This window comes from Leopardus geoffroyi, chromosome C1, assembly GCF_018350155.1.
Source record: "Leopardus geoffroyi isolate Oge1 chromosome C1, O.geoffroyi_Oge1_pat1.0, whole genome shotgun sequence".
Classification (NCBI taxonomy): domain Eukaryota; kingdom Metazoa; phylum Chordata; class Mammalia; order Carnivora; family Felidae; genus Leopardus; species Leopardus geoffroyi.
In genome coordinates, this window is record NC_059328.1 from 154,680,127 (window position 1) to 154,706,345 (window position 26,219).

General features: G+C 37.2%; 1 protein-coding gene across 5 annotated transcripts in view; it reads left to right on the plus strand.

Annotated features, from left to right (window-relative positions):
* The window catches only part of LOC123599009 (sodium channel protein type 2 subunit alpha), a 140,629-nt gene that overhangs the window by 58,080 nt on the left and 56,330 nt on the right, over positions 1-26,219 (plus strand). For 4 of the 5 annotated variants that reach the window (XM_045480055.1, XM_045480059.1, XM_045480057.1 and 1 more), the window contains exons 4-12: positions 7,347-7,436; positions 8,202-8,330; positions 8,900-8,991; positions 9,870-10,142; positions 13,025-13,088; positions 15,109-15,250; positions 15,367-15,573; positions 16,948-17,235; positions 22,827-23,174. In XM_045480055.1, coding sequence (XP_045336011.1) covers positions 7,347-7,436; positions 8,202-8,330; positions 8,900-8,991; positions 9,870-10,142; positions 13,025-13,088; positions 15,109-15,250; positions 15,367-15,573; positions 16,948-17,235; positions 22,827-23,174 — 1,633 coding nt within the window. Of the gene's footprint in view, positions 1-7,346; positions 7,437-8,201; positions 8,331-8,713; positions 8,806-8,899; positions 8,992-9,869; positions 10,143-13,024; positions 13,089-15,108; positions 15,251-15,366; positions 15,574-16,947; positions 17,236-22,826; positions 23,175-26,219 lie in introns of all 5 variants that reach the window. The other variant, XM_045480056.1, reaches the window with a different exon arrangement.

Consider the following 26,219-nt stretch of genomic DNA (forward strand, 5'->3'; position numbering starts at 1 on the left):
GAAACCATGAGGGTGGCAGAATGGCATCAAACTTGGATGTGTTTTTCAGAAGGGCTAACAGGATTTTCTGAGCAGTTGGATTAGATTTGAATATATTTTTGAGATGGCTATTAGTCAGTGGAGGAGTTGAGTACATAGATGGATACGTAGGTCTGGAGTTCAGAAGAGGGCTGGGCTGGAGATAAAACTGCAGGAGACAGCAGTATTCAGATGGTATGTAAAGTCATGCCAGCGACCTGTGACACTCCAGATCACACAGCTAGTGTAGACGGCTGGTGATTCACACAGAGTAAGAAAATGAAAAATAGCTGTCGGTATCAGGAAACCTGGATTCAGACCCCGCCTCTGAAATTTGCCTATTGCTTTATGACCTTGGGCCAAGTTATTACAACTGTTTTGAATCTCAGTTTCTCAATTTATAAAATTGTAATCAAAATTCATACATTAATGCTAATAAAATATATGATAAGTACCTGGCCTCATGACGAGCACATAGTAGGTACTTGATGTGTGGTTGCTGTGATAGCTATTTTGGTTGCAGTAGCTACCATCCAAGCAGTAACTACTGCAAGATTAGTAAAGGAAAACTTTCATACTGCCTAAAGAATTCCACAAAGAATACTGTATAAATCACTACTCGCTCCCAGCTTCACTTTGCAAACAAAATGTTCATATAGCACCAGAGTTTGGAGCTGTAAGTGACTAAAACACAATCTGATTGGTTTCAACCTTCTCATTTTGCAGACAATTTAATTGAGCCCCCAGGCACATTTGCTCCCTTTCTAAGCCTATATTTTATATCAGTGGCAGAGCTAAAACTTCAGACCAGGTCTTCTGACTCTCAGCCGGGTGCCCTTTGCATTTTCCACCTAACAGAAGACTCTCAGGTATAACTTACTAGATTCATTGCCAATATTGCTGTCTGTATGCATTTCAAAGGTTATTCTCAATGGCTAATTCATTAACTAACAAGTAGACTTTTCAGCTCATTCAAAAATTATATGCTATTTATGTAGAAATAAAAAATGTTATGGTTTTCCATGCAAAGAACTAGGTAGGTCTGTAGGAGAGGAGGGGAGGAAACTTATGATTTCCATTTCCCCTGCTTGTGATGCTCAAAAGTTACCACCCATTATCACATAGTTAAGGAGATGGTTAATCATAGAATGAAACAAATCAAGAGTTAAAAGTATATATGTGACATTTTGTCAATATTTCTGCTGGGCTAGAAATATGCACTGATATGTAGAAAGAGACCTCTCCTACTCTGCTCTGAATTTTCCACTTTTATGTTAAAAAAAAAAGAAAACAAAACAAAACTCTGACATCAAATTGTTTTCTCCCTCTAGTTTAGAGTTAAACATTCCTCTGCAACTTCTCCAGATATTATATAACATTACAAAGTCCCTGAACAGACTCAAAAACAATGTCTTTCCCTTCTTTAAGAATAATGACAACAACAACAACAAAAAGCAAAAAAAAAAAAAAAATGGGTCGCCTGGGTGGCTCAGTCAGTTAAGCATCCAACTTCAGCTCAGGTCATGATCCCACTGCTCATGGGTTTGAGCCCCACATCTGGCTCTATGCTTGCAGCTTGGAGCCTGGGCCCTGCTTCAGATTCTGTCTCTGTCTCTCTGCCCCTCCCCCACTCAAGCACACGCTCTCTCTCTGTCTCTCTCTCTCTCTTTCTCAAATATCAATTTAAAAATTCACTAAAAGAGGAATAATAAAATGATTTAATAAAAAATGATTACTAGTAATAAAAATAATTGTATCTTCTAAGGGAAGTATTAAGACTATATTTATGTAAGAAAACTGATCTTCACAGAATTAACTTGCTGGAACCCATGTGGTTGGTAAAGGAAGCATCTGGTCCATCTTTCATTGCTTTAAAGCTCATGTTACTCCATCCTATCTACACGGAACTGAGGGTAGCGATGTCAATATTTTAAATATTCAGGTTCCATGTCAAAGGCTACATAAACCATCTTCAGTAGAGACTTGAAGTTTCATTTAATCATATACACACAGAAAATATTTTACATGTGCCAACTGACAGGTTAATATCAATCAAATCAAAGGTTAACGCATTTTCATCAAGGTATAAATAAATTAATAGAGGGGCGCCTGGGTGGCTCAGTCAGTTAAGCATCTGACTTGAGCTCAGATCACGATCTTGAGGTTCATGAGATCCAGCCCCGCATCGGGCTCTGTGCTGACAGCTAGGAGCCTGGAGCCTGCTTCAGATTCTGTGTCCCCCTCTCTCTTTGCCCCTCCCACGCTCATGCTCTGTCTCTTTCTCTCTCTGTCAAAAATAAATAAGCATTAAAAAAATTTTTTTAAATAATAAATTAATAGATGTAAAAGCTCCTTTTTTCCTGAAATTATATAAGGTTAGTCTGCTTCCATTTTATTTTAAATTCCAAAGCTCTTAAGGAAATATTGTTTTGGGATACATTGTTGTTTTGAAAAATATACTCTAGTTGATGTCTTGGCCTGTATATTTAGAAAATAATACAAGATTTACAGGTTTTATTACTAGTTCTTGCCCCTTGAAATCCCCCTTGATGTGGAGTTTCTATACTTTTTCAATGTGTGGTATCACCAATGCAAAACCCATACCTATATTTTTTTCGTATCTGTATATTTATTATGATTATCTGAAACCCTACAAAAAGTCACTCACCAAATTCCAAGAATTTTAAAAGTATGTGACTGATAAAATTAGTCCACAGTGATTTTTTAAAATTGATGAATTATGACACACCCTATTTAGAGATACCTATTAAATCAAAAGCAGAAAACCTAAATCTAGTTATCTTTTATTTTTTTTAAAAGCAAAATAGTTTACAGGGCGCCTGGGTGGCTTGGTCGGTTAAGCGTCCGACTTCGGCTCAGGTCATGATCTCATGGTCCATGAGTTCAAGCCCTGCGTCGGGCTCTGTGCTGACAGCTCAGAGCCTGGAGCCTGTTTCAGATTCTGTGTCTCCCTCTCTCTCCGCCCCTCCCCTGTTCATGCTCTGTCTCTCTGTCTCAAAAATAAATAAACGTTAAAAAAAATTTTTTTTAAGCAAAATAGTTTTATTTACTTTCCTTTCCTTAGTGTCTCTCAGGATCTCTAACTTAAATGTATTTTTTATTATTAAAAGGTTAGTCAGGTAATGTGGAAAATTCCTGTTTGAGTATAAATACTTTATTAATTGTCACTTATGGGACAATAATCATTTCTATTATTTGTTAATATTGAAATATATATTTTACTTCATTATATAACTAAATTCTACCATTTTAAAGAGTAAATAGGGGCACCTGGGTGGCTCACCCGGTTAAACATCTGACTCTTGGTTTTGGCTCAAGTCATAATCTCATGGTTCATGGGTTCGAGCCCTACACTGGACTCTGCACTGTCAGTGAGGATCCTGCTTGGGATTCCCTCTCTCTCTCCCTCTCTGCCCCTCCCTCACTCATTCACGCTTTCTCTCTCAATAAATAAATAAATAAACTTTAAAAAAAAATAGTGAATCCTGCTTAACTTAAAAAAAAAGGGTACATATTTTTTAAGGGTCATAAAACCATGGCTCAGGTTATTATGTGACATAAATACCACGAGGCTGTTAATTTCTACCTTATGTTTGCCTTCTGTCCTCTCTTTCAAAAAAAAAGTGTAGAGACTTTTGTACTCAATATATTTGAAGACAGATTTCATGCTGTATTTTTATCCCATGTCAATCAATACATCATCAAAAATCATTAGAAAGGAAAACTGTTATTCCGTTTAGTAATAAATGAGTTTCAAAATTTATTTCATTCAATAGTCAACTGACTGTGCAAAATGGCAAGCATATAGTGGCGAACAGTACAGACATGGTATCTGCCCTCCCAAAACTGACAATGTAGTAGAAGAAAAGACCAGCATTAAAATTAGTCATTGCAAGACTAGTAAAAGATGCTGCAGGGATATACAACTGGTAGACCTAAACAGGTGAGGTACTATGGTGAATAAATTTCTACCAAAAATCATTTTTAAAATGAGTACTGAAGAACAAGTATGAGTTGGCTATAGTGCGGGAGAGAACATTTCCTGGCAGAAGAGGTGGCGTTTGCAAAGACCCTTCTTTGAGAATGAGAATATTTCATTAGATGATCTAAAACAATTACAGTAATACAGGACTGGGCAGAGTGAAATCAAGAGTAAAGAATACAGGGGCACCTGGGTAGCTCAGTCAGTTAAGCGTCCAACTCTCGATTTCGGCTCCGGTCATGATCTCACCATTTGTGAGATCAAGCCTCGTGTCCGGCTCTTTGCTGACAGGCAGGACCAGCTTGGGATTCTGTCTCTCCCTCTTTCTCTGCCCCTCCCCAATGTGCATGTGCACAGGCTTTCTCTCTCCCTCAAGATAAATAAACATTTTTTAAAAAGAGTAAAGAATACAAAATTAGAGGAATAGACAAGGGCTGGACCTTCTAGAACCTAGACTGTGTTAAAACATTTGATCATCATCCCAAGAATAGTGGAAAGCTATTAAAATTATCTGAATTGCATTTACGTGGGTCATTTTGGCACAGTATGCAGAATGGATTGAAAGGAACTAAACGTGGGTTCAGAGAGACTAGTTTGGAGGAAACTGCAGTAATCTCAGTCACACTTGGTGGGCACTTGACTTTGTAGTGATATGGGGATGCAAAAGTGCACTGAATTCAGTGATAGCAGATAGAGTTGATGGTATTTGGTGCTAAATTGGATGTAGAGGTCTAGGGAGAGAGAAGAATCCAAGATTGTTTCTAGGTTCTGGCTAGATCATGGGATATTTTATAAGATGCAGGGAATCAAAGGTGCAGTCCTGGGTAGGGTGGTGGAGGGGGAAAGGCACTATGAAAAGATATTTTTAGTCCAGTTTTAGAACTCAAAATCTTGTAAATGATTTTGAAATATTAATGAGATATGCAGTACGGATGTCATTTGAACACTTGGTTGTGTAGAGTTCAGAAGAAAGGCCTAAACTGGAGAGAAACAGTTGAGACGGTGTGTACATAAATGGCCCTTGAAGCTCTGTGGGTTGATGAACTCTACTAGGATGAATAAAGGAGAGGGGAGAAATGGCCGAGATACCGTCTCCTTTTCAAAAGGAAATTGCAACATTTCAAAGGATACAAAGAAATTGTTGCCCTTGAGGCCTAAGGAAACCAGAGGATTAGGACCTCATGAAAGAGAAGGGAAGAAAACATGAAAAAGGTAAGAATCTTCCTTGCTGAGTACTGCTGAGAGAGCAAATCAAATAAGAACTCAAAATTGCCCTTTTGTTTTTAGTGGCAAAACATGCAGAGTCTGCCATCTTTAGAAAGAAAAGCTAGTCAGCTAAGAATGGTATGGATGCATGAGGGGGAAAAAAGATAAACTGCTTTTTCAAGAAGTTTGGCTGTGAAATCCAGAAAAGTTAAGGCTGTAAGTAGGTAAAAAAGATTTGGGATTACAAGAAAGCCTCCCCCAAGACAAGAGAGGCTCAAGCAAGTTTATGTTGATAAGAAGCCCCCACTAGTGTGGGAGATAATGAAGGTAAGAGAAAAGATGAGAGATTTCTGAAGTATTCTGGAAAGGAAGAAGATGTCCAGAGTATGAGTGGGGGGAATTGAAAACATTCCCTGTTGAAACAGGAAGGAAGAAAGGATAAGTCCAAAAACCTCCAGAGTTTATCAACTCAGGGGTGGAAAGTAGAGATATGGCAGTCTATCTTTTCTCTCAGTGAAGTCAGAGATAAGGACATCAGCTTCAGGTGGGGAGGGAAGGAAGAGGGTTGGAGGTCAGAGGGGATTGGAGAATGTTTAAATTGGAGAATGAATGAAATGAAATTGTCTTTGCAGAGGGTAGGAGATGGAGCTAAGTGGAGAAATGCAGGACTGTGTAGAGGACTGTTGAGGTTCAGAATCATGCATTTAGAATGGTGCCGATCTGCCAAAGGGAGTTATTTTCTCTAGTAGAACCTTGCAGGCCAGCAGACACAGAAGGTCTTCTGGCTGTATATACTAATAGTGAATCATCTTAAATTTTATCTTATTTTTTGTTTATTTTTAGCAATTAAGGAAAAATAGGTTTCTTCGAGATGGTGTTTCTTAGTGTTCTCTAGGTTGTAGTGCCCTCACGTGGCTGATCGACATCGTTCACTTAGGACTGTTTGCATGTGGATGCACTTGAACAAGCTGAGAATTAAGCATGCGCCTTATATCACTGTTAGTAAAAGCAAAAAATGAATTCTTGCTTTGACTAAAGGCAGTTGTAGGTGCAAAGAAACTTCCATTATAGATTAATGCAACATTGACTACTCACTGGCGCATTTTACTGCACTTAAAATCATGTTACTATTTTCTTATGTGTCAGTAATGTGAAAATGTATAATAAAAATTACAAATAATTAGGGTTACGAATAGCATTTATTCAATCTCGGGGATTTTTATCACTGTGTTTAAGTTTACATCAATAAAGGTTGTTGTTTTGCATAATTACAACTGAATCTTTCTTGTGCTTTTTATTATATATGAAAGTCATTTTAATTGATTACTGAATATTTTCGCATAGTTTTTGTTGTTGTTTTTCAGTGTAAAGGAAAGTGAAAGGCATTGGCTATGTCTACAAAGGCCAAGTGGGTACAGCGACACAAACCAGATGTTATAAGTAGTGTTCTCTATGATTCAGGAAGTTAGGAAAGTAATTTATTGAGCACATTAAGTGTAGGAGCTTTTGCATATTTTAACTAATCCTCATAGCAATCCTGTGAAATGGTTATTTTTTCTCACTTTTATAGAGAATTGAACCAACTATTAGGTTCAATAAGTCATTTGGCCACAATTACAAACCCAAGAAATGCCATCACTAATACCAGCCACCTTTTCTTACTGTTCAGAATTTTATGAGCACTTATACCCTCCACTCAGAAAGGATCTTATTAAAGGCATTCTGCCAAAATGATCCTTTTAATGGAATTATAATGCATTTAATTCATCACTTAAATTCTTTTGTTGAATTTTTGTCAGGATTTACAGACATGCTGAACTTGCAGTTCAGTTGTTGAGTCTGTCATTTAAAAACAACTTAAATTGATAAATTATTTCCCGGTGAACCCAAATCTTTATTCTCAATTATTAAAACCACCTAAATGGCCTCAAAATAGTTGATGACTTGGCCTGACATGGCCTAAATATGTGGTTGTTGAATTACAGAAATGGAAAAGATGAACTGAAGAATAAAATAATAAGAGCATAAAAGTTCTAAACTTCATGGTGTAAAAGGCAAGGTGGGGCATAAGAGTGAGATTTCCCATTGATCTTTGTCTTCCTTGACAATACTCTTCTACTTTATTCAATGTGCTCATTATGTGCACCATTCTTACCAACTGTGTATTTATGACCATGAGTAACCCTCCAGACTGGACAAAGAATGTGGAGTAAGTAGAAAATAAAAAAAATATTTTTCAGTATTGTCAACCCTTGTATTTTAAATTACTATCTTGAGACCCCATCATTTTCTTTAGCAAATCATAGTAGCTACTCCTAACCAGACAAGTTTAAACAATGATTCAAAGTTCATTTCAACCACGACTTTCCCATAGGGCAAAGCTTGCAGTGGCTCATTCATTAGCTCAAATTACTGCACTTGTTCAACTGCCAATATTTGCAGCCCTTTATCTTCCTTGTGAGTCTCATACCCTTCTGAATGTCATCAGTGATTACTAATATCCAATGGTAAAAATTATGCCTAGTTTGTATGTTCTTTTTGTCATGGCTATCACTTTTCTATGTTTTATCAGTATATATGTCATGGCTCTAAATGATGCATATTTTATGAAATGCAGTGCTTCATTAATTTGGGAGTTAATACCTATTTGCTTAAATCAGACTCAAAGCTAGAGTATTTCAGGTACCGTCCTATAGAACCATATTATTTGGGGAAGAAAAGAAGCATATTATTTGGGCCCTCAAATTAGTTCATGTAGCAAATACAATACTTATTTACTTATAGTCAATGAGAATGTCTCTCAGAATGTAATGTTTCTTTTGCCTTAAACTCTACTTAAGCTTCTTACATCATTGGGAGACTAGTATAGACCCATCTGAAAGCTTCTAATTTTTTTTTGTTAAGTTTCCTTTAAAACATGTACATGTAAATTACATACTAGATCTTTAATGTGGGCTTGGCTATTTCCTCTCAGGTACACCTTTACAGGAATTTATACTTTTGAATCACTTATAAAAATACTTGCAAGGGGCTTTTGTTTAGAAGATTTCACATTTCTGCGGGATCCATGGAATTGGTTGGATTTCACAGTCATTACTTTTGCGTAAGTATCTTAATACATTTTCCATCCTGGAATAATAAATCACTGATGGGAGCCCATGCTGTATTTCTCCTTGGTGGCTTCCATTGACAGATCAAGCATTTTTCTTAGTTATCATGGGAATTTAGAATATTTTTCTTCTAATCAATTATGCACTTTGGAGAAATTAGGAATCTAGTAGTAAATTATCTAACTTTTGATTCAGTTTGCACTGTAGAGTAATAAAATTTCTGAAGTAACATAGACTATGATTGAAGACAACACCCTTTTTCTCTTAATTGGGAAATCTGATGCCAACACTCATTGAAGTTGAAAAGGTCTTGATGAAAGACCAACATAGACTTAGATTTCCCTAAATTCTGAATAACTCTGATTTAATTCTACAGGTATGTAACAGAATTTGTAAACCTAGGCAATGTTTCAGCTCTTCGAACTTTCAGAGTCTTGAGAGCTTTGAAAACTATTTCTGTAATTCCAGGTAAGAAGAAACTGGTATAAGGTGGTAGGCCCCTTATATCTCCAACTGTTTCTTGTGTTTTGTTATTGTGTTGTGTGTGAACTCCCTATTACAGATATGTGACAGAGTTTGTGGACCTGGGCAATGTCTCAGCGTTGAGAACATTCAGAGTTCTCCGAGCACTGAAAACAATTTCAGTCATTCCAGGTGAGAGCTAGGTTAAACACCGAGGCTGACTTTAGCTGCATTGGCACTACAATCACAGCTTTTGTGCATAGCCTTTTGTTGTCAGATGTTGCAAATCAATATGTAAAAACGCAAGAATCAGGACATCATATTTTGGATGGATTTGATTCTTTGCTTTTTTACTTCTTGCTTTCTTTAAGACCGTTCTAAATCAGCCTTTGAGTTTAACAAGTTTTTGCATGAGGCATTTGCAGTAACAGGCTACGTGGTTTGCATCCCGTAACGTCAAGCTTTCCGCATAGAAGCTAAACTATGAGGCATTCAGACTCATGCAAATTTGACCATTTAGGTCCAAAACTGGTGATTATCTTATCTGCAGATAAATGAAAGAGTGAGAGATAGCATGAGTGCTGCATGGGGCTCAGTTTTCAGATGTCTTCCTTTTTTAACCCATATTCTAGCTTGCAGAATTCACAAATATGTAACCTCATAATCCATTGACTTCATGATTTCTTACTACTCTATTCATATAGATTTTTCTAAAATCAATAAGAGGTTAGGGAGTAAGACATCTGCAAATAAAAGCAAAATATTTACACAAGGTTGGTGTTTAAGCATGAATAATAAAATCATTTCTTTTGCTCTGAGGGGTATTTGGAAATACACTTTTGGTTCATTTCCATTCACGGTTTTCTAATGGACATACAAGTTCTGCTTTCATTCATTTTCACCAGCTAGCAGGCTTTTCATGAAAATCTTATTCAATCACAAACATTAAACTAATGTTGTTGGCATTCTGCATGACATTTTTATTTTCCAGGACAAGCTCATGATGTTTTTGTCGGTAAAGTAGCTATTGAATAGTATATTTAAATTCCTCCCTTTGATTTTATTCATAGGCCTGAAGACCATTGTAGGGGCCCTGATCCAGTCAGTGAAGAAGCTCTCTGATGTAATGATTCTGACCGTGTTCTGTCTGAGCGTGTTTGCACTAATAGGACTACAGCTGTTTATGGGCAACCTGCGGAATAAATGTTTGCAATGGCCCCCAGATAATTCATCCTTTGAAATAAACATCACTTCCTTCTTTAATAACTCATTGGATGGGAATGGTACCAGTTTCAATAGGACAGTGAGCATGTTTAACTGGGATGAATACATTGAGGATAAAAGTAAGATATACTTTTAACCATTAAGTTGTTTAGTCCTTTAAATATTAAAAAATACATATAGTAGAAATTGTCTCCATTTTAATGTAAACCAAATGGCTTAACCAATTTAGATAACACATGCAATACAGAAATCAAATGATATTTATGATATGATATGATAATGATATTTTACTGCTTTTTTCCCCTTACCTATTTTATCAGTATGATCAAAGTTACCACTCGAAAATGTATCTTTTCCTAAACCAGTGTGGAAAGCAATACAATTTTATGTTGCATAAACAAAAAAAATATTGGCTAGGTATTAATCAGGAGTTTTCAGTCACGTAGTAAATAAACCAGTAGTTTGAACTATTCAGTGTATTGTGCTTAAGTGCATTGTTAAGAAGACTGGGGAAAAATAATCTGGCCCTATTCAGTTGACTCATTATATGTATTGCGTGCATATGATATGCCTGAAAATAGAGAAGTCACTCACCGAGATGAAAATCTAAATTTTTGTACTCATCAAAAATTTAAGCAACCCCAATCCAGCCATTCGCTTATTGATAATAGGAAAGCATAAACTCACACCCAACTTCTGTTATTCCAATTTATCCTTTTGGTGTCAGTCATTGTTTTAGAGTTGTTTATCAGTATAGTTTGATTATATTTAGGGATGGACATCAGAATAAACATACAATATCATATACTTCAATATAATTTCTTATCATTGAAGCCAGCCTCTCTGTCATTTGGATGTCCAAGTCCCTCCCTCTCCATATACAATTAGCTAGCCAATTTCCATTGGTCCTTAGATTATCACTATTCCACTGGGATACTTGTTCTAAGGTATCCTTCATGGTTTTTAGAACCATGTGAAATTTTATCCTTTCCCAAATTATATTCATCTTTTAAGAGTAAATATTCTTATGAAGATTTCTATCACAGAAATTAAGATTCATTGGATAAATAAAAATTTTTAAATATTATTTATGGGGTTTCCTATTTATTATTATAATAACAGCACAATAACAATATTTGCACATAAATCCTTTCTCTTTTCCTGATTGTTTCCTTCAGATAAACTTCTATTAATAGAATATTGGGAAAGGGGGAGGGCAGGGAAAGGCAGTGTCAAAGGGTATAACCAGATTAAGGCTATGGAGGCAGAGTGTCAAATTGCTCTCAGAAGAGATCATACCACTGTAAACTCCTTACACAGTGGTCACCTTACTGAACTCCCCTTAATATTGACTGTGACTGTATTTTAAAACCCTTTGGTAGCAAGAAAAGTGTATCTTCTTGTTCCTTAATTTTAATTGCAGTAGAATTTTTAAACTATGTTTATTAGTATCATTAGCAAGTTATATATTTCATAAAATGTGAATTACCTGTTGATTTTTTTACTCAGTTCATCAAGTGATAGTATATTTTAGAGAATTCACATGAATTCTTTCATTTATCAAGCACATTAGCATTTTGTCTTCTTTGGCAAATATAGCTTCTTTTTCATCTTATTACTTGTTTTTGATATTTAAGTGATTTTCACTTACGGCAATATAGTCATCAAATTTGTTTTCAGTTTTCTGTACTTAAGTTTAGAAAATGCTTCTTAGTTCAGAGATCGTAAAACTATTCATTTAGATATTCTGCATGTAAAGCAGCCCCCCATATATTCTACATAAAAAAAAAAACACTTACAAAGCTTATGTATTAAATTAATGGACTTGTTTTTAAATCTTCAATCTTTAAATATTTTTTGGTACATATTGTGAGGTGAAGTCTAAAACATTTTACAAAACTATGACCCAGATTTCCCTGCATAATATGTTAGGGTATTCCTTCAACATAGGCTTTAAGTAGTCCTAAATACAATAAATTTTTTGTGGGGTACATGTATGTGTTTTAATGTTTCTGTGTTGGTGTGCTTTTGTATGAGAATATGTAAATATGTATGTTTATGTATGTGCATGTTTTATAAGATCATCTTTGCAAATTACTGAGGTTATATATAGGTATTCCCTAAGAATAGAAATTAGATAGGAGCACCTGGGTGGCTCAGTCGGCTGAGTGTCCCACTTTGGCTCAGGTCATGATCTTGCAGTTCGTGAGTTCGAGCCCTACATGGGGCTTGCTCAAGCTTTCAGGGCATAACCTGCTTCAGATGTTCTGTCCCCCCCCCCCTCCCCTTTGTCCCTTCCCTGCTTGCACTCTCTCTCTCAAAAGTAAATAAACATTTTAATTTTTTTTAAAAAAAGAATAGAAATTAGATATACTTAAAAATTATATATCTTCAAAGAAACAAGTTTATTTTGTTCCTTTGAAAGACAGTAATCATGCCAAAATCCAAAACACAATACTTATATAGAGCATCATAGAAAGAAAAAACACCTAAGCCACTTTCACAGGAAATTAACTTAAAACTGGTAGGAAAAAAAAAAATGTCTGAATCTATTTCGAGTCCAGGAAAAAAAGTACTTATAAAGTAAAATTTTACTTGCATGGAAGCACTTCAGAACAACAATGCATCCCTTTCTCTCACTTTTTGTGCCAAACAGACTTAATTTGGCAACTCTTTTTTTTTTTAACCATCCCAAGCAATTTGAGTTTATATTTGCAATAAATGCTGATATGAGAATATTATGATAGTTATTCATTCCCCCAGCCCCAAATTATTTTTAAACATTTTCTAAACATTTATTTAATTGAAGACTTTGTATTTTGGTATTTGTTTAGTATTCAGTTATTATTGAAATATTTTCATTCAGCCCATATACATATTTATTATTTTATCCATTTCATTATGGTTGAAAAAATTGTGAGGTTTATTACCTAAACACAATGGCTGAAGTGTTTTGAGGGCTTTTTTTAATGATTCTTTCAATTCCTCCCTCTTTAAATAGGTCACTTTTATTTTTTGGAAGGGCAAAATGACGCTCTGCTTTGTGGCAACAGCTCGGATGCAGGGTAAGTGATGTTTCATATTGAGTTTCAGTCCACACTGCTCCATCAGCCTCAATAACTTGCCACCTCCCACCCACCCAGCCCTCGCTCGCTCCTCATTCAGGGCCCTCCATAAATTCTACTTCACGCTGATTCTCAAAATAGCTGAAATAAGTGTGGATTCTCACCTCCTTCACACACTCATATGCGGCAATTATTTTTCCATACTAGGTCACAGCTAATCTTCCAAATTAGTTAAATGGAAAATTGAAAAAGCAGTACATATGTATTAGAAGATTAAGTTAATGGAATTCATAAGCATGTACTTTTGTAAGTGTGATATTTTTTATATGCTAATGTAGTCTCCATGGCTTCAGATGTAAGATCTCTGAAGATAATGACAGTATCTGAGTCATGGTGGTGTATGTCGAGCATCTTTTAGCAAAGTGGTTAAGAGCATAGACTGGGAAGTTTGCATGGATTCAAGCCTGACTCCACCAAATAACATACCCTCTCTGTGCCTTAGTTTCTTCATGTGATAAATGGTTAGTATAATAGAATTGCTATGAGAATTAAATGGATTAGTGAATAAATAGTTATTATAGCACTCAATATGTGCTTTTGATTATTATGATTGACGTGTGAATATTTGTTATTAAGAAGTATTGCACTTGGGGGGCGCCTGGGTGGCTCAGTCCGTTGAGCGTCTGACTTCGGCCCAGGTCATGATCCCACACTTTGTGGGTTGGAGCCCCTCATGAGGCTGTGTGCTGACAGGCTCAGAGCCTGGAGCCTGCTTTCAGATTCTGTGTCTCTCTCTCTGCCCCTCCCCCACTCTGTCTCTCTATTTCCCCCAAATAAAAAACATTAAAAAAAAAAAAAAAAAAAAAAAGAAGTATTGCCCTTGGAGCTAAGGCCGAGGAAGATTCAGAGAAATAATTACCTTCCCCTATTTCCCAAGAATTTAGAATCACAAAAGAATTCTAATGTTTTTTCAATGGAAGATGATATTGTAGCTATTAATAATTAATACCTGTAGCAAAATTTCCAATGGCTTTACATTTGGCTCATATGATAAATACTGTGCTGCCTTTATCTCCAAATCCCAGTGATAAGTAAAACAAACTAATTTTAATTCCTTGTCTGTAATACTAAGTGCTTTACATATGATATCTTATTCAATGCTTATATATTTACAAGGCAATTTCTGGGGCGCCTGGGTGGCTCAGTCGGTTAAGCGTCCGACTTCGGCTCAGGTCATGATCTCACGGCTCGTGAGTTCGAGCCCCGCGTCGGGCTCTGTGCTGACAGCTCAGAGCCTGGAGCCTGTTTCAGATTCTGTGTCTCGCTCTCTCTCTCTGCCCCTCCCCCATTCATGCTCTGTCTCTCTGTCTCAAAAGTAAATAAACGTTAAAAAAAAATTATTTACAAAGCAATTTCGATTATTAGCCCTTTCTTATAAATGAGGTGCCTGAAGATGAGCAAAGTTAGGAAATTTACGCGAGATCATGTAGCCCAGAAGCGTCAGGCACAATATTGAGGCCAGGTTTGGCTTAATCATTAAGGACATAACTATGAAATCTTCAATATGCAGAGTCATTCCCTCCTCTCCATGTGCCCTCATCCATCCTTCCATCACCCCTTTTCCCTACTCACATACACACATACACACACACACACACACACACACACACACACAGAGTCACTCTGCCTCTAGATATCTTCAGTGAAAATCAATTTTTCCCTGTAGGCTTATTTTTCTGATGATGTCTGTAAGTCCCAAAAGATATTAATCATGATGTGATTGCTTTTATATGGAGACATGGTAAATATAATGACAATTAGGAATCACAGAGTAATCCACAAAGAGTCTTAATATATTGTTGTTATGTAAATCAGCCCACATAGTAGTGGGTTAAGTGCTGGGTAAGTTGAGAGAAATCCGTTTTCCCTAGTGTCATATAAAATAGATATTGGCGTCTATAAAAACAGGGAAGTCAGCCTGCAGACTTTCAGTCCTGACTTTCTTTTAATCTAATTACAGCCAATGCCCAGAAGGATACATCTGTGTGAAGGCTGGTAGAAACCCCAACTATGGCTATACAAGCTTTGACACCTTTAGTTGGGCTTTCTTGTCCTTATTTCGTCTCATGACTCAAGACTTCTGGGAGAACCTTTACCAACTGGTGAGAACAGATAAAATGATTCTTCTGGGAGGCATGAAATACTGAGACCAAGAGAATTGCTATAAAAGCTGTAACATCTATATAAAATTTCATAAATATCTCTTACATTTTTGCAGACACTACGTGCTGCTGGGAAAACATACATGATATTTTTTGTGCTGGTCATTTTCTTGGGCTCATTCTACCTGATAAATTTAATCCTGGCTGTGGTGGCCATGGCCTATGAGGAACAGAATCAGGCAACCCTCGAGGAAGCTGAACAGAAAGAAGCTGAATTTCAACAGATGCTCGAACAGTTAAAAAAGCAACAAGAGGAAGCTCAGGTATAGTTAGCAAGCATAGAGCCCTTTTGTGCTTGTTGATCTCAGTCCTCTGACCACACCGGTGAGGACAGTGGCATTTAGTACACAAAATCAGTAGTGGATAAAAGTGACATTTGAAACATGTCATATGTGTTTGGTGTTAAAAGCCTGTTAGGTTTTTAGGAGATTATTATTTTATGTTGATGATTACTGTCAATCTGATGGCATCAACACATGGAGAATTTATAATTGCTTTGTTGACTTTTTTTTTCTCCCTTGTGACTCCTCATTTGCTCAAGCTCACAAAGTACTTAAACCTACATGCTGTCAATCAAAGCATTTCCTTAATGTTTCTGGGGAAGAGGAATTTGTTCTAGTTACTTCTTCATCAGTGTCACTAGAGGTGGGAAAGGTCAGAAAACCAGAGTCAAGCTGAGAAGATTATTTCCTAGCATCTGAAAAAACAAAGACCTATTTAATATTTATTTTTTATTTGAAGGGTGCTTAATGCAAGTTTATGGATTGCATAAGAAAAATGCTGGTGTATAAATACAGTAAATCACTACATGCTTTGCCTCCTATCCTGTAAAAATAATTTAATTTGGACTTGATAAGACTTCAGAATAAGGCAAGAATTGCTCCAAATTATATTTCCTTGACTTAATGGCATTAGCTAATCCAATTGCCTATTTTTGGATTTTCTTGGATCTTAACTATAGTTACCTTTTAATACTGAGTCTCCTAAATATTTAATAAAGGTCAGATAGATAAAATATACTGGGGTAACAGCAGCAACATAGAATACCATATCTTTCCAAAAACTGTGCTGTTATAATTTAGAAATCCATTCAGAGGCCATGATCTGGGATTCCCTTATATATGATCTGTAACATGTTTTTGTTGTACATTTCTTAGTGAAATACTCAAGTGAGAGAGGGGGGAAATTTTATTAAAATAAAAATATTTGGTTGAACTAAATTCACTAATTTAGAAGGGTGCCAAAAGTGACTGTCAAGTGGAAGTGTGATGGATGAGGTTGAAATAGGAAACCTTTAATTCTTGAATTCTTTCCTTCTTAAACTAGTGGTTAAGTCATAGAAAACTGTGTTATGATAGTTGAACGTCTTGCTCATATTATTGAATAATTAGAGAGCATATGGAGAGGCCAGAGCTTGAAAGTTTCCATCAAAGTCACATGTATCATCTTCCACGTGTCTATTGACTTTAATTCTTTAATTGGTCTACTGACAATGCGTTGTTTTCCAACATATGGACCAGAATGGAGAATTGTTTTTCAAGATCGTATTCATGATACTAAAAGTAAATTAAGCAGTAAGCATGGATAGAGTTTCGCAAGGTTTGTATGCAACTACCATTTACCACATGCCCTTCCAGGCAGCAGCTGCGGCAGCATCTGCTGAATCAAGAGAGTTCAGTGGTGCCGGCGGGATAGGCGTTTTCTCAGAGAGTTCTTCAGTAGCATCAAAGTTGAGCTCCAAGAGTGAAAAAGAGCTGAAAAATAGAAGGAAGAAAAAGAAGCAGAAAGAACAGTCTGGAGAAGAAGACAAAGAAGACGGAGTCCGCAAATCGGAATCCGAAGACAGCATAAGAAGAAAAGGTTTCCGTTTTTCCTTAGAAGGAAGCAGGCTGACATATGAAAAGAGGTTTTCTTCTCCACACCAGGTAAAGATATTATTAGCTTACACAAATTGCATTTTCGTAGCAAGCCATGTTTTAAAGATACGCCAGCATTTGGTAGAAATAAAACCGTCTTACCCCTGGATGGCACAGTGCTTTCAGAATTGTAATGATCATCAAGTGTTTTGATTATCACCTCAGAGACTTTGTGAGTTTTGTGACTTTTGGAATCCCAAGAAAGCAGTTTTAGAGCGTAGATCCCCACTGAGCTTGGGAAGGTTTGTGGTTTTGAGGTTTTGTTGAAGACTCAAACATCTCGGGGCAAGTTTCCACATGAGAAATTCTCAGCAGATGGTTCCCATCCGTTTTTAGCTATGCTGCTGTGCCTGGACCCAGTGACTATGGGCTTTCTGAGTGGCAGGTTCCTAGAAGTGAACTGTGTATTCTTTCAGACCATCTGTGTGGTTGTTCCCATTCACATACAAACCTCATTGGAAGAATCATTCTTCAGACCCTCATTTCAAGGGGAACTGAAGCAAAATTTTTCTAGAAGTGTAGCCAAAATTGTTAGGTGGAAATGCACTGAGGAATATTTATGACACTAAATAAATAGTGGTGTTGAGTGGCACTTGATTATCTGTCTCATGTTTAATGTGGGATTCGCCTTGAAAGAATACCTTGGTTCTACAGTGCAGTAAATGTTCACTGGATGCCTGTGGCTTATGTACTAACACAAGCTGTGGAAACTTTGAAATTTAGGATCCTTAAATTTTGAAATTACCAAGAGAATTACCAGGAATACGGGTTCCCAGAAGACAGTTTCACCAGTGGTGAAACCTTAGTATCTGTACAGTAACAAAGACAATTAGAACAACACTGATAGAGAGGGGCGCCTGGGTGGCTTAGTCGGTCAAGCACCGGACTTCAGCTCAGGTCATGATCTCATGGTTCGTGGGTTCAAGCCCCATGTCAGGCTCTGTGCTGACAGCTCAGAGCCTGGAGCCTGCTTCGGGTTCTGTGTTTCCCTCTATCTCTCTGCCCCTCCTCAGCTCTCTCTCTCTCAAAAATAAATAAACATTAAAATTTTTTTTAAAAAGAACAACAATGATAGACAAAGTGCATTGCAGCTTTCAATATAAATTTGTTTAAATCTGTCACTGCAGCCCTGAGCAGGTACCATAATCATCACCCCAAACTACAGATGTGAAAAGAAAGAGAGGGCTGTATTCTTTGTCAAATGCTTGTTTTATTCTTGGCATTCTTTTTACATTATCATAATTAATACTAACAGCTCTGCGTCATATTACTTTCACTATTCATTAGGCCCTGTGAAATTAAATAACTGCCCAATGTCATATAGTTATTAAGGGTTCAGGTGGTATTCAAATTTGATATGACACTGAACCACCTGAACTTTCCACTTTCTCAGCCCAACCTGAAAGAGTATTTAAGAAAACTGATAAGGCAACTTACCATTTGATTTCACTAAAAAATTAATATATAGGATTTTAGTTGTTCTTCATACATTTTATAGTATAGAGTCTCACAAAAACTTATATTTAATAGGTGTAAAATTTTTATAGGTCAACTTGATTCATTCCAAGTCCAAATAACATTATGACATGGGATAGATTAAAGGATTAGCGGGGTTTAGTTCATATTTAAAATAGAATTTGGTTTTAATATCTGCATTTTATACTCATTCTCATTCATGTTGTCATAACCATTATGATTTAATTAGTGGAGACATTAATCTTAATAAATGTGAATTCCTTAAAAATCAGATTCCCTTTTTACAGCATCTTCATTTTGGAAAGAAAGGAAAGGAAGAAGGTAGAAAGGGAGGAAGGAAGAGGGAAAGGAAGGAAGGGAGAGAAGGAGGAAAAGAGGGAGAGAGGGAAGGGGTTTCAAAATAAAATAAATTTTACTAGAGGTAAAATTGCCCAAATTTGAAAGAGCAAATCACCAGGTGCCACAGAGAGTCTCTTTAATTTGCTTTATTTCAAATCCAGTAGAACTAAGTCTAGGTGAAACCATGAAGCCTGAAAAGGTTAAGTTTTGACCTGCTTATTTCTATAAATTTTGCTCATGGGTTTCCCCAGTACTGTCTTCTTTGTAACTATTCCCTAGCTAGCTGGCCATGATAAGTGATCACTGACTTACACAACATGCACCATCTGGCTCACACTGATACTTGTTTCTTAAATGGTATCCGTAGTTTTACAAAGTGAAAGGCTTTCCTTTTATCTGATAAGTAGTCAAACAAATAGCTAAGAAGATGGAGAGGCAGAGAGAAAGAGGAAGAGGGAGAGAAATAGAAAGGGAGGAAGAGGGGAGAGAGACAGGGAGAATCCTCAATTTATACTAATCCCACTCTCCAAATCCCTGGAAGTAATACTGAAAATATCAAGCAACGTAGAGGTTCTTAACCTGGGTACAGTGATGAAAGGTCCATTTTTAGATTTTTTGAAAGCCCAAGACCCCAAAGTATTAAAACTATTGTTTTGTGGTAACATGATGGAAAGGCAATTGTGTTGGTAACCATTTATACTTTCATATTAATATATATATTATATACATATATAGTATATATAATGTAGGCTTTTATTGCAAGATTATAATTTTTCAGTATAGTAGGTGGATTGTATGAAATATTTCTTAGGCTTCAGTTTGATTTTTTAGTATGGGAGAGGGGAGAGAAAGAAATCAAGAGAACAGTCTCTAATCAAGTCTCAAGACAATCTGGACATTTTATTTTGAAACCTTTACAAGATATAGTCGGCCTTCTTAGGTTTTGCCTTTTAGAGATTCATTTGTTATGGCAGATTTTTCTTATTGGCCATCCTTTATTTGCAGTGCAGCATTTGATTGTTACGGATTCATATAATTAATTCAAGCAGCAAAAGTTGATGCTAGCGGATAGGGCACAATCGTTTTTCATACAGCCATCTCATGTAAACTGTGCTCTTGTATGGCATAATTCGCCTTTGAACTTGGAGAAACTTTGTGTGCAATTTTATAACGTATCTCCCTCCAATCCTTCTATTGGCTCTGAATGGAGTACTTACAGCTAAAATATAAACTCTTAGTAAGAGTGATACATATAATTTCTACCTTATTTCTTTTTTTTTTTTAATTTTTTTTTCAACGTTTATTTATTTTTGGGACAGAGAGAGACAAGCATGAACGGGGGAGGGGCAGAGAGAGAGGGAGACACAGAATCAGAAACAGGCTCCAGGCTCTGAGCCATCAGCCCAGAGCTTGACGCGGGGCTCGAACTCACGGACCGCGAGATCGTGACCTGGCTGAAGTCGGACGCTTAACCGACTGCGCCACCCAGGCGCCCCTCTACCTTATTTCTTATTGCCAAGCATTTCTTATCTTTTGAGCTGACGATAACCAGTATGTCACAGATCCTGTAATTCTTATGTTTTTATAGCTAAATCAAAATATCTTGTGAAAAGAGCAAAAGGAGATGAAAGAAATTGGGTAGTCCAAGAGAAATTTTAAAAATAATTACTTGTGTGGAAAACAATAAAGCAAAGAAGGAATTTTACTAATGAAGTTGGAACTAAGATGAAAAAATTTGGGAATAGGAAAAGTAGAAATGACTTCTGTTGGAGGAGCAGATCAGTCTCTTTAAATGTGCTTCTTTGTGAGGGCACCTGACTTCGGCTCAGGTCGTGATCTCATGGTTTGTGAGTTTGAGCCCCGCATTGGGCTGTGCGCTCACAGCTCGGGGCCTGGAGCCTGCTTTGGATTCTGTGTCTCCCCCTCTCTCTGTCCTTCCCTAGCTTGTGTGTGGGCTCTCTCTCTCTCTCTCTCTCTCTCTCTCTCAAAAGTAAAGAAACATTAAGAAATAAGTAAATGTGCTTCTTTGTGTAAATGAATAGAATCCCATAACATAAGAGAGTGTTTAAAGTTTATAAATGTTTTGTAGATGTTTATTGACGTTACTGAGAAACATTATTCTTTAGCTAAAAAGAAAATCAAAAGCAGACTTGTTGGTCAGGGAATATGAACTGTATATAGGTACAAAATAATTTTAGTTAGCTTTAAATCCTTTGGAGAGAAAAAGATCAAACTAATAATATTAGTATGATGAAATCCGTATTCTTTCTATTAATAATCATAGAACTCTAACTCAAGTCAGCCTAAATAAAAAGAGACCTGATTAAATCAGATAGATAATATCTGTGAGTAGCTTTGGGCATAGCTGGATTCGAGGGCTCAAAACACGTTATGGCCAAGCATTTCTCCATATTTCAGCCCGGGTTTCTCCAACACAGTGGCAAGATTCCCACTGCAAGTTCAAACTTCTAGTCAATATTCTTAGCACCCCCAATTGAAAATGCACCTCTTGGGGCGCCTGGGTGGCGCAGTCGGTTAAGCGTCCGACTTCAGCCAGGTCACGATCTCGCGGTCCGTGAGTTCGAGCCCCGCGTCAGGCTCTGGGCTGATGGCTCAGAGCCTGGAGCCTGTTTCCGATTCTGTGTCTCCCTCTCTCTCTGCCCCTCCCCCGTTCATGCTCTGTCTCTCTCTGTCCCAAAAATAAATAAACGTTGAAAAAAAAATTAAAAAAAAAAAAAAAGAAAATGCACCTCTTTTCCCAACAATTGTAAAAGAAAGAAGTGGCTGTCAGTGGACCAAGCAGGGTCCCCTGCCCATCTTTACACGATTCTCTATGGAATACCCTCATTGGCTAGGCCTGGGTCATGGTCTTGCCTCAACATTATTGTCAAGGATAATCAGGATACTGTTGACAGAAGAAGAAGTGGATATCCGATGAGCAAAAAGTGTTTACCACAGTAAAGTTATAAACGTAGACTAGTAATAAACAGGAAGTGATTGTGTTCAAGGCTGCTATGCTTAAGAATCAAGGTAAACTGCATGGTGGCAGTGACAATGTAGCCATTTAGAAACCTGGGTAATGACTGTGACCAAATACTTAGTGAAAACCAGGTTTTTGTGAATATGGTACTCTTCAGATTTCTTGAGAGACAGAAGAGTGAAAATCAGGGAATGAATCATAAAGTTCTCAGCTTGATTTGTTTAATTTATTCATGAAGACTTTATAAAATATGCAAAGGGAAGGGGGAAAGCTGCTCCTTGTACTATAATTAAACAGACTTACCAGCAAGCTTGATTTTATTTTCCTCTGTGGTAAGGTCTGCATCAGGGTGTGGTCGCTAGTGAGCTCTTGGTGTATTTTTGGCTTCAAAGGATCTAAATGTAGGTGTATATGCAATTGCTTTCCATTGGCTTGTTAAGTGAGGCTGGCTTCTAGAATAGGGTCTAGCAAAAAAATCTGTTCTAGTGCCAATAATGGGACAAAACAATGTTGAGGGGTATTTGTGACTGTCTTAAGGCATGTGTAAAATAGAAGAAAATGGCGGAAAATTAAAAAAATGAAGGAAGAGAGAAAAAGGGAAAGCAAATCAAAAAGAGGTGGGCCTAGCAGAGAGTGCCAGAACACCACAAGCAGTGAACACAGGGTCCCATGGTTCCACTCATCCAATGACTTGGCCTTAAGCAAGTCAACAAATCTGAAACAACAAGTTAAGTCTCACGTATTTCTGAATGACCGCTCTTAACTCCTTTCATCTGTGTTTCGTTTGCTTTCTTGTTATTCCTAGTCTTTATTGAGCATCCGTGGCTCCCTTTTCTCTCCAAGACGCAACAGTAGGGCGAGCCTTTTCAGTTTCAGAGGTCGAGCGAAGGATATTGGCTCTGAGAATGACTTTGCCGATGATGAGCACAGCACCTTTGAAGACAATGACAGCAGGAGAGACTCTCTGTTTGTGCCACACCGACACGGAGAGCGGCGTCACAGCAACGTCAGCCAGGCCAGCCGCGCCTCCCGGGTACTCCCCATTCTGCCGGTGAACGGGAAGATGCACAGCGCCGTGGATTGCAACGGAGTGGTGTCCCTGGTGGGGGGGCCTTCTGCTCTCACGTCTCCAGCTGGACAACTCCTTCCAGAGGTGAGGCCAGTGAAAACTGCAGCCACTGGGAAGGGACCTGTGTGGTGTAGGTGGGAGGATTGTTTGATTTCCACATGCAAGAATTTTGTAAGGTCAGTTGTTAGGGTTGGTTCAGTCCAGCTGTGAACTTCTTTTGTCAAATTGTTCTATTTAGAGTTTTCTACAAATTAACTAAAAATACAGGTTGGGTCTCATAAAATCTAAATAGAAGTATTCATCATAAAACGGGAAGAAGAAAAAGATATACTCAGAGGCCCAGGCGTGTGAAACTTGCCAAAAAACACAGCAATAACTTATCAAACATAATGTTTAATTAATATAATAGAACATTAATATGATAGAATGAAATGCAAGAGATTATATACTCAGCTTAAGGATCTTGTTACTACTGTTCCATCAAAAGGAGAATTTGATACTTCACTTCAAGTAGATACTATCGTTAAAGACGTCTAAATCCTGCCCTGCAACATTCTTTTTCTTTGCAGGTCAGAGTACTGTAACATGTTTAGCACCCACTCAAATGACCCCAGCCATTGTACCTTTGTGTGGCAAAGAAGTCACTCAAAGTACCTGGTAGGGTCATGTATTGTCATTTTTAGAACAGATTTCGATTTTCTATATTGCTATCATGATTTCTTTATGTAAACAAAGAGACTGTAAGTCAAGAATATAAAAAAGAGTTTTGACTAAAGGATATATTAGGGTAAGGATATAATAAGGATATATTATTGACATTTTCATTTGTAAAACGTAAGGTGCTTTTAAGCTTTAGTATTAAATTAGAATTTAGTCGCTGACATAAAAGTATTCAAGCCATGTCATTTGGTTGTATTTTATAGTTTGCCAAATAATATTAAAATCTTCTTTGTATGCCTTTTTTAATACAATCGCATTTATTATAGTTGGACAAGCTCTTTAAGCCACAATAAAATCATACAGAGTCAGCTTTTAGTCACCTAGTAGAGGAACTTCTTAACTTGGGTTACGGAAATAGCCATTGATCACTTTTTTTTCCCATGGCCTCTGCCCCCACTTTCTCCCAAAGAAATGTCCAAGCTTCCTGGATTCAGATAAAATCGTGAAAAAGTAGAACTCTGCAGTGAAGGAACCAGGAAGAATGGAGAAAGAATATCAACGTCTCTTAAAAAATAAGCGTAGCTGTGTACCAGACACTGTCCAGAGCACTTTACATGTATTAGTTCATTAAGTCCTCACCACAACCCTTTATCATAGTTACTAATATTATCCCCATTTTGCAGAGGAGGAAACTGAGGCCTGTGCATGGTGGAACTAAGATTTGACCCCAGGTATGCTGGCTACTAAACCTACATTCTATCCATTCTTCAGTATTGCCTTCCTTTGATTTTTTTTTTAAACTTTCTTAAGTGGACAATAAGAAATTGCTAAGGAGGTAAACATTTTCATTTTAATCCAGTGTTTCTCAAAATATACTACTTCACACTCAGACTACTTGCATCAGAATTCCCTGGAATGCTTCTTAAAAATGGAGATACCTCATTTCCCTCTCCCCCAACCCCTGGCAACCACCATTCTGCTCTGCTTCTGTGAGTTTGATGGTCAAAGGGTACAAAATTTTCATTAAGCAAGATAAATAAGTTCTGGATATTTGTGGAGCATTGTGCCTATAAGCTAATGATACTGTATTGTATACTTAAAATTTTGCTAAGATGATAGATCTTGTGTTGTGTTCTCACAAATAATAGCAACAACAACAATAATAAAGGGTGTGGGAGGAGACTTTGGAAGATTTTGAAGTTGTTTGTGGCCTTGATAGTGATGATAATTCATGAGTGTATACTCATTGAATTGCATACATTCAATATATACGGCTTTTTACATGTCAGTCAGTCCTCAATAAAGTGATTTAAGGGGAAAAAAAAATGGAGATTCCTGGGCCGATTGAGACTTACTCAGACTAAAAGACTGAAGAGAACCAAGTCAGGGAAAGTCCTTCCTTGATAAGCATCCCACATAATAATAAAGTTCTTACACATAATAAAGTATGAGCATCACTGATCTTGATAAATGTTAATTGAACAAACAAAAACAAATCCACAACTTTTTTGCATAAATACAAAGAGAATCTCAGAAAATAGCATTTTCAGTAATTACTATAAAACTGCCCTATCAGAGAGGGTAGGATAAATCTCTGAAGGCAATTTGGAACCCATTTGAAGCAGAGCTTAGCGAGGTCCTTTTATTTCCCCCTCTGTCCTGTCCATTCTTCAATCCTGTGGTCAGGTGCTGAGAGGCAGGGCACTACCCTGTGGTGCAGCTGGAGCTGAAGGTGTAGATGAAGGAGGTTTTCAGAGACTGCAGAGGGGGAAATGAGAATAGAAAACAAACAGCTGAAGGCACCTGGGTGGCCAGTCGGTTGAGCCTCTGACTTCGGCTCAGGTCGTGATCTTGGGGTCTGTGGGTTCGAGCCCCACATGGGGGTCTGTGCTGACAGCTCAGAGCCTGGAGCCTGCTTCGGATTCTGTGTCTCCCTCTCTCTCTGCCCCTCCCCTGCTCACACTCTTTCTCTCTCTCTCTCTCTCACTCAAAAATAAATAAACATTGAAAAATTGAAAAGAAAAAGAAAAGAAACAGCTGAGGACAAATGACCCCCTCCAAAGCACACAGTATCCTCTATACATAAATTCAATGGAAGCAATTTAACTTAAGAATTTCCTCAGTAATATCATTAGAGGTTCAGAAATCTATCATTAAAGATTAGACAGATCTAGGATTGTTCATATAGTTCTCTATAGAGCAAAAGAGACTAGATGAACTGTAAGTGACCTTTCTTTTTCTCAAGACATTGTTTCTCTGACCAGGCCAAATATTTTAATTTTTGAGAGATAAGCTTTTGATTTAAAGAGCTTTAGTTTCATCAGAGAAGGGTTATTTTTTCTCATTAATTTTATTTCTCTTCTATGAAAAATTACTTTTAGAGTGACCTGTATAGATGTTTATCGCCATTAATGGCAATCATATCAGTTAAGTGGAAACTTTGCTTTTGAATATGTCTACATTAGAGGT